Genomic DNA, 12,704 nt, shown 5'->3' with positions numbered 1-12,704 from the left:
CAGTGTTCTTATTTGTTAAAAAAAAAAAAAAGGTTGCAAAACATTTTATTCACCAGAATATGTGGCTGTTTTTATTCCTGATAGGTATTTGGAATTCTTAAAGCACCCTTTAAGGAGAAAGCAGGAGAAGGCTCAATGCTAAGACTTGAAGATCTGGGGGATCAAAGATATGCACCCTACAAGTACATGCTGCGGCTCTGTTACCGCGTCCTGAGACACTCGCAGCAGGATTACCGGAAAAATCAGGTCAGAGGGTAGCCCCCATTTTAAACTGTTTCATATTTAAAGTATGGGCAAGGTTCTTTGGTTATATATAATTCTACAGCATAGAAAGTAGGAATGGGAAATTTCATTTTGAAATGAAATATTTTGTGTTGGGCAATACATAAAAATGATTTGTAAGTATTTTTGAGTTGTATTGAACATGGCTTTATTCTTCCATGTGAAATTAGAGTCACTAGGGGAGGATGTCCTGAGTACTAATATGTGCCTGTTATTGGCTCGTGGTGGCCAGGACATCCTGGATCTATTATGTAAGGAGGAATGGAACATTTTTGGCTTGAGGAACATGTGAGGTACAGCATCACCGTGTATGGACCAAAGAGGTTATAGTTTAGTGGAAAAGATATGATGGCAGACAAAAAAAAGACACAGAGAGAAAAGATAGAGTTATGGGAATTCACAAGAGGGAGAGCCCAGTGGTGGCTTTGGGAACCAAGGAAGGATACTTGGAGAAGGAAGCCTTTGGGCAGGATGAGAATCATTTTCATAAACTGAACGGGAAGAGGTATTTGTGAAGAGAGATCTATGAAGTGAAAATGATAGACTGGATTAAGAAAATGTGGCACATATACACCATGGAATACTATGCAGCCATAAAAAATGATGAGTTCACGTCCTTTGTAGGGACATGGATGAAATTGGAAATCATCATTCTCAGTAAACTATCGCAAGAACAAAAAACCAAACACCGCATATTCTCACTCATAGGTGGGAATTGAACAATGAGAACACATGGACACAGGAAGGGGAACATCACACTTCGGGGACTGTTGTGGGGTGGGGGGAGGGGGGAGGGGTAGCATTGGGAGATATACCTAATGCTAGATGACAAGTTGGTGGGTGCAGCGCACCAGCATGGCACATGTATACATATGTAACTTACCTGCACATTGCGCACATGTACCATAAAACCTAAAGTATAATAATAATAATAATAATAATAAAAGAAAAAAAAATAATATAAAAAAAAAAAAAAAGAAAATGATAGATGCTAGAAAGGGCATGTTTCCCCTAAGACACTTGCAACTGCTGAGGTTAGGGAACCCAGATGGATCTAGGGGTACAGCTAACAGTTGCCAGTTCCAAGTGAAATTTCTCTTAAGTCTCATTTTTATCTTAAAAATACAAGCCAGGTGGTGTGGCTCAACCTGTAATCCCAACACTTTAGGAGGCCAAGGTGGGGGGATTACTCAAGGCCAGGAGTTCTAGACCAGCCTAGGCAATATAGCGAGGCCCCCACCTCTACAAAAACGAAAAATACCTGGGTATGGTGATGTGTGCCTGTAGTCCCAGCTACTAAGGAGGCTAAGGCTGGAGGATCGCTTCAGCCTAGGAGTTCGAGGCTGTAGTGAGTTATGATCACACTAGGACACTCCAGCCTGAGCAACAGAATGAGACCCTGCCTCATAAAAAACAAAACAAAACAAAACGAAACATGACAAGCTTAATATTTTGCAATGTGTTCAATAATGTAAATGTCTAACATAAAATTGTATAAAATTAATTCTTGTTTGATAAATTAGGGTTTCTCTTAATCCATTTGAGGGCAGAGTGCATCACTGTAAGTTTCATTGACGAGTTTGGTCCATGAAGAAGGATGGTGCAGGAGAGGGCTGGAAGGGCAGGGTGGGCTAAGCCACTAGGGCCTAGGATGTCAATCCTAGAAGGTGGAGGTTATTTGGGAAGAATTAGTAGTATTTATTGTGTGCTTACTTTGTACCAGGCTCAGTTCTAAATACTTGTCATGAATTAATTCAGTTAACACTGAATTAAGATGAAGGATAGAGGCACAGAGAGGTTAAGTAATTTGTCCAAGGTGATAGTTTAAGAATGGAACCAGTATGCAAACCCAGGCTCTGAATCATCACACTATTGCGTCTTGGTAGTTTGAACATTTTTGGAGAAGAAAAAAAGATTTGCTTTAGGAAGACTGTGTTAAAATATTTTGGCTTCATAATTCTGTTTGAAGAGTAAGAAAGGTCTGAAAAGAGTATATAAAAACATTAGCTAGAAGATAAATAATACGGCAAGGAATAGGAGTTAAGAGCAAGGGGCGATATAAACAAATCCTTAAATATTGTCTGATATAATCCTAGTTATAAACACCCTTCTTGCTGATCCAAATGCTGTCACTAGAATTATTTTTCCGGACTTCATTGGGTTCCTTTAAGATGGCAAGATGAAGTAGATAGTGTTGTTGATCTTTTTTTGGAAGAAGAATTAAGTACCAGGACATTAAATGGCCTTCCTTCAAGCACTCAGAGGCAGTGTTAGGGGATGCTCCCAGTATCAGACCCTGAGTTCTTAGTGGAGGTCTGGAGTGGGGAAGGGAAATGAGAGGCTGCTCAATGTTTTCTCCTTGCTCTCATTTTTCTTTTTGCGTTTGGAGAAATACACTTGCGAGACTGGTCACCACTTCACCCATACGAGCAGTGCTGTATTATAGAGATTGACATTAACAGAAAAAAACCTAACAGGTCTATAGAGGCTACTCAGGGCCCTCAGGCCCATCAGGTCCCATGATGTGCACCCTCCTTGATGGCTGTCAGCCTTTGGAAGGGTGCTTGGGGCCCCTTCCCTTTTCTATAGCCCTGTGCTTCGGGATGGCAGGGAGCCAGATCACTTTGGATTTGGTTATTCTGCTAGTCACTAGTAGGTCCCCTGGGCGACATGTCTTACCTGGTGTCAGTTCTGTCTCTCAAGGTCTGGCACACATGGTTCTTTCTCACTCCCCTCTCAGTCTTGGCCAGGGATCATGGTTCTTTCTCACTCCCCTCTCAGTCTTGGCCAGGGATCAGTGTGTGCGTACACACACACACACACACACGCGCGTGCACGCGCGCGCGTGCGTATTCCCCCAACCCCCCCACACACCCCTACCTAGTCATATCACTCCTTTCAGGTACATGTTTATGCACTTTAGGGACCTGCTTTCTGGGTTTCTTTGGAGCGTAGAGTTAGAGCATAGATGATAAAGGAATAAAGAATCCCTAGCATTTGTTAAGGGTTATATTTTATTTTTCTTCCCTATTGTGTGTTCTAATTGAATCTCAGTGATAGCTGAGAAATGTTTTTCTCATTTTTATTGAGTTAAGAATGCTTGGTAGTAAGCATAAAGCAGCTTTCTGATTTTTTTAGAACATTTTAAAATGTTCTATATTATTATTATTATGTAGTATATATTATATAGTATTATGGCTATAATTACTTTGTTTTTCTTTATCGTCACCTATATGTTATAGTCCTAATAGGAAGTTCATTTGTGACTTAACACTAACCCATATATTTAATATTGAAGATCTATTTATTACGATTTATAAAATTTGATACCACCTCTAATTTCATTTAGTTATTTATTGACATCTTTGGATGTTTGCCTTATACCAGAGTATGACTACAGTAGTCATGAAAGTGTATAAATCAATATGTATCCTTAAAATGATATAGTAACAGAAGACATTTACTTTACTTAACTGGCTACCCAATACACAAAGCCATCATTCTGAAGGGCCACAAAAATGCTGCTTAGCATATAATTAGATTTGTGCAACCAATATCATTTTCAAGGAATAGGTACATTCCAGTAAATTTTACCTAAGGCAAAACCACTTTCTAATCAATCAGTTCTCTCGTCAGAGAAACAAAGACGCATTTCCAGGGAGAATCCCAAGGAATCAAAGTAAGAACCTTTCATGGTGGAAGGGGGAGAAGCTCACCAGTCCCATGGCAGTGTGAGATGTGCTGCTTGTAGATAGAACGTGGGAGATGAACAATAGTGGTTTGGGATATAGGAAAATTAGTGTGATGAATAAGGAGTAGATCAAACAATAACATGATTGAACCTCCCCAGTGGCTTTCTCTTACTTTTGGCATAACCTCTTTGCCCTTTACCATGGCTCACAAGGATTCTTTTGACCTACCTCTCAAACTTCAACTTTGCTTTCTGCCCCTTACCACTGCCTAGCTACAATGGCCACCTTCTGTTGATAGAACACAAGCTTGGTTCTACTACCACAGGGCCTTTGCACTGGCTATTTCCACTGCCTAGATGGCTTCCCTTTAGGTCTTCCAATGGCTGCCTCGTTCTCTTCATTCCCATCCTAGCTCAAATGTCACTTCTTCAGCATAGGCCTTCAAGAAACATTTATTGGGTGAATGGATCTAATCAATAAAGTAATTAATCCCATTGCCCTGTTTGGTAGCTTTTTAAAGATAAAAAGTATATGACATTTTACCATTATTTTAAAGAAAAGATATTATAGATCATTCTAGGCTGTTCACAAAAAAGGAATCAATCCAAGTCCATCTAGGATCTTCAGGTAACAACCCAGATCTCATGTCTCATGAATGAAGTATCAGGCAGTCATTTTCTTTTCTATAATTATGCCCAAATCATTGGCTATGACTTTAAGTAAGAGATAGAAGAAAAGCCTCTGTTAGACTGATGAAATCCAAAGTTATTGTGTCATAAAAACTTATTTTAATTAGATTTATTTTTTCCACTTAGCCTCTGTTAGACTGATGAAATCCAAAGTTATTGTGTCATAAAAACTCATTTTAATTAGATTTATTTTTTCCACTTTGGAAATAGGTATTTCCAAAATACCTATATTGATAATTATTTCTAGGTGTATAATTTTTTGGTAGAAGCTCAATAATGTATATGCCAGTATGTTTTCATGTCTTTCCTCAAAAAGCTCTTTTTATTGAAAAATTTACTTGCTTTTCTTTTGAGAAAATTTTTAGTGAACTTTCTGTTATGAATAAATTAATCAATGTTGTTGACCCTAATAGAACCTGTTATTTGTAAGCTGTTTGGCAGTGTATTCTGACAGCCTTTCTTCTTTGCAGGAATATATTGCTAAGAATTTCTGTGTCATGCAGTCCCAGATTGGCTATGATATTTTGGCAGAAGATACTATCACAGCTTTGTTGCACAACAACAGAAAACTACTAGAGAAACATATCACAGCAAAAGAAATAGAAACATTTGTCAGTTTACTCAGGAGAAATCGGGAGCCAAGGTTTGAAATGATTCATGCGGTATTCTTTTCTAGTGGAGATTGCGGCTTTATGTTTTATTTTTAGAACTTTTAAAAGTTAGAGTTCTTTCACATCACTAACTTTTATGGTTGAACTATGTTGGGCTTATTGCTATAATAATTGTATATAATAAAGAGTTATTACCTCAGAAGAGATCAAAGCCCTTTATAGACATACTTAAGTGTGATTGATTTTCACTCTGAATCTTCATGATTTTATAGAACTTTATGGTTTCTCAAAATACATTCATATACATTATCTCATTTAGATCCTTGCACACTTGTATGAGATACACTGGTTGTATATTATTATCCCCATTTCAGAGATGAGAAAATAGAAGCCTAGTGAGCAACTTGCCCAAGCATACCCTAATAGGAATAAAATATGAGGTAAATCAAGGGTTTCTGACTCCACATCAAGCTCTTTTTCTGTTGTACCATGCTGCCTTATCTTGAAGAAATGAGTGCAGACAAGTCAAGCCAATTGGCAATGTTTCCTTAGCTAATTAGCACAGCAAATAAATGCTAGAAGGTAGAAATGGGCCTCTGACTTGACCAGGTCATAGTAATTTTCATTAGGTGTGTGCTCTATTTCTATTTTATTCAGTACAGCATTAGCTTTGATCTGCCTTTGTTTTGATATTCAGCTCTGGGGAGACTCACTTTAGGGGAGATGAATGATTTTCTAAACATAAGTCACGGTGCTGTGGGAGGAATATCATAAAATAAATAGAAGCAAACACATCCTTTTTGAAACAAGACTTGTATTAAATAAAAAGAATTGTATGTTTAATTTGTTTCTAATGATGCAGTAGATAAAAACACATTAGACAAATGTGTGGAAATAATATTAAAACATATAAGTTTATTTTATTATATTCCAAATTATGTCTTTATTGTGATGCTTTTATAAAATGCTTTGTCTTCATATTCCATTTAATTTTTTTCTTTTGCCAGGTTTTTGGATTATTTGTCAGATCTGTGTGTGTCTAATACCACTGCTATCCCTGTAACTCAAGAACTCATCTGTAAATTTATGTTGAGTCCAGGCAATGCAGACATTCTCATTCAAACTAAGTAAGCCCAGATAATGGATGCATCATTTTCCTGTTGATTATTTGTAAGCACTGTAGTTCTTTGTCATATTTACAAGTGCACTTTTTAGTAGATTTTTGTATGTGCTATTTATTTGAAGGGTGGTCTCAATGCAAGCAGACAACCCCATGGAGAGCTCCATCCTTTCGGATGACATTGATGATGAAGAAGTTTGGCTCTATTGGATTGACAGCAACAAGGAACCACATGGCAAAGCTATCAGGCACCTTGCTCAAGAGGCAAAAGAAGGCACCAAAGCTGACTTAGAAGTTCTTACCTATTACAGGTTAAGTATTGTAGACAATCTTACAATAATTCTCAGTCTCACATATTACTTGAGAACTGGTTCTCTGTAGCCACTAGTTAGGTATCTATGAAGAGACAATTTTAAAAGTCATGTCAGAACTAGGGTAGCTGAAATATTTAGTATTATTTAAAATATTCAAAATAAAAGTTAACATTTATATTTTCTACATACACCACTTGTAATATCCTGGTTTCTCACTAGTTTGGAATTATTGTGCAGCCAAAGGCTTTGTCCTCATGTTGGGTAGAGTGGAGGCAGGTGAGAGACATGTTAGGACCTAGGTGATGGAGTTGAGAGGGATATAGACATGGAGCTAAGGAAATTGATCTGGCTACAAGGGTAGCTCAGAGCAAGTAAGCCAGTAGTTTAGTATAGAGTGGATTATGAATATGTGGTGACCTAGGGCCTAAGAGAAACTGGTGCCTGTAGTTATGAAAGTTCAGCCCTGGAATATGACAGTGGAAGTACTGAAGGCAGTTCCTGGTGGTCAATATATTGGGAGCAAGAACCTAGCTGGCATCTTTGGGTTGCAGGGATAGAAACCCAAGGCAGAAGCCTTGGGGCCAAGTTGGGCCCAAATGGCAAGAATCAGACAAAGACAGATGACGCTTTGTGTTACCTGGTTTCTACAGCTATAGCAACCAAATCAAAGGCTAATTCTTAATCTCAAAACTGGGCTGATAAGCCAGGTGACTCATGCCATTTGGACTGATCACTTTTGGTTTGGGAACTGAGTGGGGCAAAACCTGGAGTGTAGACACTAGAGCCGGAAGCTGAGTGAGGCTGGTGAAGGTGGAGAGAGATGGTTTCATGTGAGCTGTTACCCACAGCCTTCAGCCTGAGTGCAGTATTTGTAATCCTAGGAAACCCAGAATGGAGTGCCTAGTGACACTCTCCAGCAGACACATTTTGCTGAAACAAGTAAGAGGTATTGTAACTGAAGGGACATAGAGACAGTTTCATATATGTCTTGTCATTTGATCTTAATGGTTAACATACTACAATCAAGAATTTGACTCCAATATCATGAATGCTTGGAAATACAGGTGTCTTAAACATAGATACTGATTGGTACTATGATGTTTAAAGATTTCCTTGAGCTAAGACAATAATGTAATATGTTTACCGTTTTTAAGGTACCAGCTAAACCTCTTTGCAAGGATGTGCTTGGATCGCCAGTATCTGGCCATAAACCAGATTTCTACACAGCTCTCTGTAGACCTGATCCTGCGGTGTGTGTCGGATGAGAGCCTGCCGTTCGACCTCCGAGCGTCCTTCTGTCGCCTCATGCTCCACATGCACGTTGACCGGGATCCCCAGGAGTCCGTGGTGCCTGTTCGCTATGCCAGGCTCTGGACAGAAATCCCCACAAAGATCACAATTCATGAGTATGTTTGGAAAAAGGTCTTGAGGCTTTGGAATTCATCAGATGAATTCCACATCAAATGTCTACAGTTTTGAAATGAAACATGTGGAAAGGCATTTGTGTATCCTATCTTGGGTTGTTAATCTTCTAAATGCAAATAAGATACTCGTTTTGAAGGGTGAAATGATAACTCTCAGTGGTAATAAAGGCACTTTCTAGAAAACAATAAATAATATTGATGTAATGAGCAAGAATTTTAAGTACTTAATATTGTGGTAGACTGATATAACTGCTTTACACGTGCTAACTCATTTCACAACAGCCCCATTTTACAGATGAAGACCCAGCCCCTAGGAAGGCTAACTAATTTATCCAAGATTATGCACCCAGGAAACTACGTGTGTTTTCCTATTTTTAAATGATTGCAATCAGTTTAACTTGCATTATCTTCTTTCTGTATTTCCAGATATGATTCTATAACAGACTCTTCCAGAAATGATATGAAGAGGAAATTTGCCTTGACAATGGAATTTGTTGAAGAATATTTGAAAGAAGTTGTAAACCAGCCCTTTCCTTTTGGGGATAAAGAAAAAAATAAACTGACATTTGAGGTACTTTTTCCCTCTAATATTTAGGATGTTTTGGTAATTGGGTAGTTTAGTTCATGAAGGTATTATTTTCTCTGCCTTTTTTTTTGAGACAGAGTCTCACTCGGGCGCCCAGGCTGGAGTGCAGTGGTGCGATCTTGGCTCACTGCAAGCTCCGCTGCCCGGGTTCACACCATTCTCCTGCCTCAGCCTCCCGAGTAGCTGGGATTACAGGCGCCCGCCACCATGCCCGGCTAATTTTTTGTATTTTTAGTAGAGACAGGGTTTCACCGTGTTAGCTAGGATGGTCTCGATCTCCTGACCTCGTGATCCACCCGCCTCGGCCTCCCAAAGTGCTGGGATTACAGGCGTGAGCCACTGCCCCTGGCCTTCTCTGCCATTTTTAAAAGATAGATTTGGTGCTTTGATGTCCAGTACAAAACATTTTATTTATAATTGTCTATTAATGACTATTTCCCTTGATTTTTTGTTTCATTTGTGTAAGATTTTTTGCATGTAATAAAGAAAGGCAGTTTTGCATGTTTTGTAAAATGTTTGGATACTTTTTTTTATCTCTATGGAGATGTTTTTATTCTCATCAAACTGAATTGAAATACTTTCAGTTTGGGGATGTAGTGACAAAACTAGAGAAAGGATGCTGTTACTTGGTAACTGGTGTATTAGCTACCTACTGGTATATAACAAATTACTCCAAAACTTTGCAGCCTGAAGCAACAAATGTTATCATAGCTTCTATGGGTCAGGAACCTGGGAATAGCTTAGCTGGGTGGTTCTGGCTCAGGGTCTGTGATGGGGTAGCCAGCAAGCTGTTGACTGGGATTGCAGCCATCTGGGGCTGGACAGTCTGTTTCTAAGGTCACTGGAGGGGTTGTTGGTGGCCACACCTCCTTGCTGGCTGTTGGCACCTCAGCTTCCTGCCATGTGGGCCGTTCTGTAGGCTGCCTGGGTGTCCTCATGACATGGTACCTGGCTTCCTCTGAGCAAGCCATCTGAGAGAGAGAGAGAGAGAGAGAGAGAGTACAAGATGGAAGTTGCAGTCTTCTGTAATCTAATCTTGGAAGTGACATGTCATCACTTCTGTTGGTTACTTGGACCAACTCTGATACAGTGTGGCAGGGGGTGACTGTGCACTGGGGGACACATCTTGGAGGTAGACTCGGAATGTCCTGTGCAATCCACAAGACCACAAAGCAGCATAGGGAACATAGATTTCTGGGCAAATTTCTTGGATAATAGCCATTTATTAAAGTAATTAATTGATGCAACCATTTATTAAGTGGCATCCTGCTGACTTAAATTACTTAATGTTTAATTAGGACGTAAATAATTCTAGTGTAAATTTTGTTAAGTACCTTAAAGCACTCTGAGTCTTGCTTGGATTTAGTTCTAGACTTGAATAAATCAAAGTTCAAGTGGTTGCTTTTGCAAGTATTTTAATTCCTAGGTGTTAAAGAATTAGGAAGTTTAGAAATTGCTGTGCTAATTTAGATAATAAAAAAGCCAATGTTTATTTCAGTACCCAATTTTTTTTCCACTCTTTCACCCTCCCCCTCCCCGCTTTTTTTTTTATTAAGGTGGTCCACTTGGCTCGGAATCTTATATACTTTGGATTTTATAGTTTCAGTGAGTTATTAAGGCTAACAAGAACACTTCTGGCTATTTTAGACATTGTACAGGCCCCCATGTCATCATACTTTGAAAGATTAAGCAAATTTCAAGATGGAGGTAAGAATTTTGGGAAATGTGATAATATCATTGTTATTACTTGGAAGTAAGATAAAAAACAAAACTACAGAGAAGGGGTTGCTGTTGTGTACCTGCTAATATATGTGTGCATATGAACACAATTCCTGTGACAGGGCTGAGTGATAATAAGGTGGATTTACAAACATGCATCTCTGTTTATAACGCTAAAGCTTTGAAAGATGAATTCATAAGGTTCCATCTTTAGCAACCAACATTATAGCCAAGCCACTTGTGAAAATATTGTGTGTTAAAAAATGAAAACATCTTGATATTTCTGGTCATCTGGTTCAAGCAATTCTCCTGCCTCAGCCTCTTTTATTTTTACAAATACAGATTAAATTATAAGGTGTCAAAGAGAGAATAGATTTGAAGGCTGTCCTCCACAGCAGAGCTTAGATGGATGCAAGGAAGGCCAGGCACGGTAGCTCACACCTGTAATCCCAGCACTTTGGGAGGCCAAGGTGGGCGGATCACGAGGTCAGGAGATCGAGACCATCCTGGCCAACATGGTGAAAACCCATCTCTGCTAAAAATGCAAAAATTAGCTGGGCGTGGTGGCGTGTGCCTGTAATCCCAGCTACTCGGGAGGCTGAGGTAGGAGAATTGCTTGAACCAGGGAGTCGGACTTTGCAGTGAGCTGACATCGTGCCACTGCGCTCCAGCCTGATGACAGAGTGAGACTCCATCTCAAAAAAAAAAAAAAAAAGGAAAAAGAAAAAGACAGATTCAAGGAAAGGGCTGCCAAAGTATCATGCCAGAGAAGGAGTGAATGCCACGCCAGTGTGGGAACCTGTGGAGTGAAGTGGATAAGAGAATGGGCTTTCAAGTTAGAGTGCCTGTATTCAAATCCTGCCTTGACCATTTATAAGGTACTTGTCTTCTCTATGACTTTTCTTTTCTCATCTGAGATATGAAGATGATAATAATAATATCCTTCTCACAGTTTCCTTGCAAGAATTAAGGGAATGTATACAATATATTCAATGGACTTTCAACAGTGCCTGTCTCATAAGTCAATACAAAGTTTTTATGATGATTGTCTTGGGTTGGATACCCTAAAAATACCCTGATATAGAGGCTTGTTTGCAGAAGGTATATTGAAGAGTGCACTTGGATATATACCTGTAAGGAAGTGAGGAAGGTAGGACTGGGCAGGCAGAGAAGCTCATCTGCAATGCAGTTATGACTGAGACCTCAGCTCATCCTGTAGGGAGTTCTGGAGCTGGGATGCTCTTTAGAATTGTCACAAATTAAGGCTAAGGGGGCCACCCTTTGTGTCTTTGTATCAGCCAGCTATTAGCTACATGGCTTCATCCTGGAGGGGGCTGTGAAACATTGGGTAAGAGTCCGGCCTAGTGAGAGGTACAGCTGTAAATAGTTAGCAACAAGGATGCCCAGCAGCTGGGGCAATAAGAGCCTCAGCCCTGAAAAGGAGACATGGGTGGAGCACAATAGTATCCACTACAACGTCCACTACAGGATTAAAAGGGCAAAACCAGAAACCTAATTTCAGACATAAAGAAGAAATACCTAGTTAAGAATTATAAATGAGCAACTTACAGTAAGCTGAAGTAATTAATTGCTGCTGCCCAAATCTCAATTCCTTTTATAGCTTTCAAAAAACTGTACAAATCAATAAGAAGCCAATTGAACCACATAAATTCCTCACCTTCAGCATAACTAGAAGCGAGGGGACAGTGCAAATGCTAGTTACTGTAAGTAGAAAAATAAACATTCATTTTTAGTACAGCTGCCTGGTGAGCTCCCATTGCAAGCTTTGAGGATGGTGAGTGGTTTTTGGAGAAACTGGGGAAGAGAAAAGGGATCGTGTGCAAAGGGAATGAAATGAAATTGTATGAAAATCACCCTCAGAAAGAGAAAGTCTATCTAGGTGTGAAAATATGGAAAAAGTATACAGGTAGATAAGAGCACCAACTTAAAAGGAAGGGACTTGAAATAGCACAGGGAGCAGCTGTGGAAAAGCAGTGCTTCTAGGGGATGAACAAGGTTGCAGGTAAGGGAAGGGCACCCCTTCGAGTCTTTTGGTGAAAGAAAAAGAGGCAAGATGGGGAGATCTAGAATACCACAAGACAAAAGAAACCTGAAACATCGATGGACATATCACTCTTCCACCGACCTCCACCAAAAGCCAAATTTTAAAGAAACTGCAATTCATGACTCTGACAGGAGGGGGCGCTCTTGAACCAGAGATCCTATAAACCCGCTGGTTGTCGATCCTTTCTGCTGAATGTGTAAAT

General features: G+C 39.5%; 1 protein-coding gene across 5 annotated transcripts in view; it reads left to right on the top strand.

Moving 5' to 3' along the window:
- Positions 1-12,704, top strand: part of ITPR2 (inositol 1,4,5-trisphosphate receptor type 2) — a 519,932-nt gene that overhangs the window by 182,886 nt on the left and 324,342 nt on the right. For all 5 annotated transcript variants that reach the window (XM_024256738.3, XM_054527007.2, XM_054527008.2 and 2 more), the window contains 7 exons: positions 85-246; positions 5,134-5,306; positions 6,282-6,401; positions 6,520-6,705; positions 7,863-8,114; positions 8,559-8,703; positions 10,275-10,425. In XM_024256738.3, coding sequence (XP_024112506.2) covers positions 85-246; positions 5,134-5,306; positions 6,282-6,401; positions 6,520-6,705; positions 7,863-8,114; positions 8,559-8,703; positions 10,275-10,425 — 1,189 coding nt within the window. The remainder of the gene's footprint in view (positions 1-84; positions 247-5,133; positions 5,307-6,281; positions 6,402-6,519; positions 6,706-7,862; positions 8,115-8,558; positions 8,704-10,274; positions 10,426-12,704) is intronic.

This window comes from Pongo abelii, chromosome 10, assembly GCF_028885655.2.
Source record: "Pongo abelii isolate AG06213 chromosome 10, NHGRI_mPonAbe1-v2.0_pri, whole genome shotgun sequence".
NCBI lineage: Eukaryota > Metazoa > Chordata > Mammalia > Primates > Hominidae > Pongo > Pongo abelii.
The sequence above is the reverse complement of the archived record's forward strand: the minus strand, read 5'-3'. Positions and strand labels throughout refer to the sequence as shown.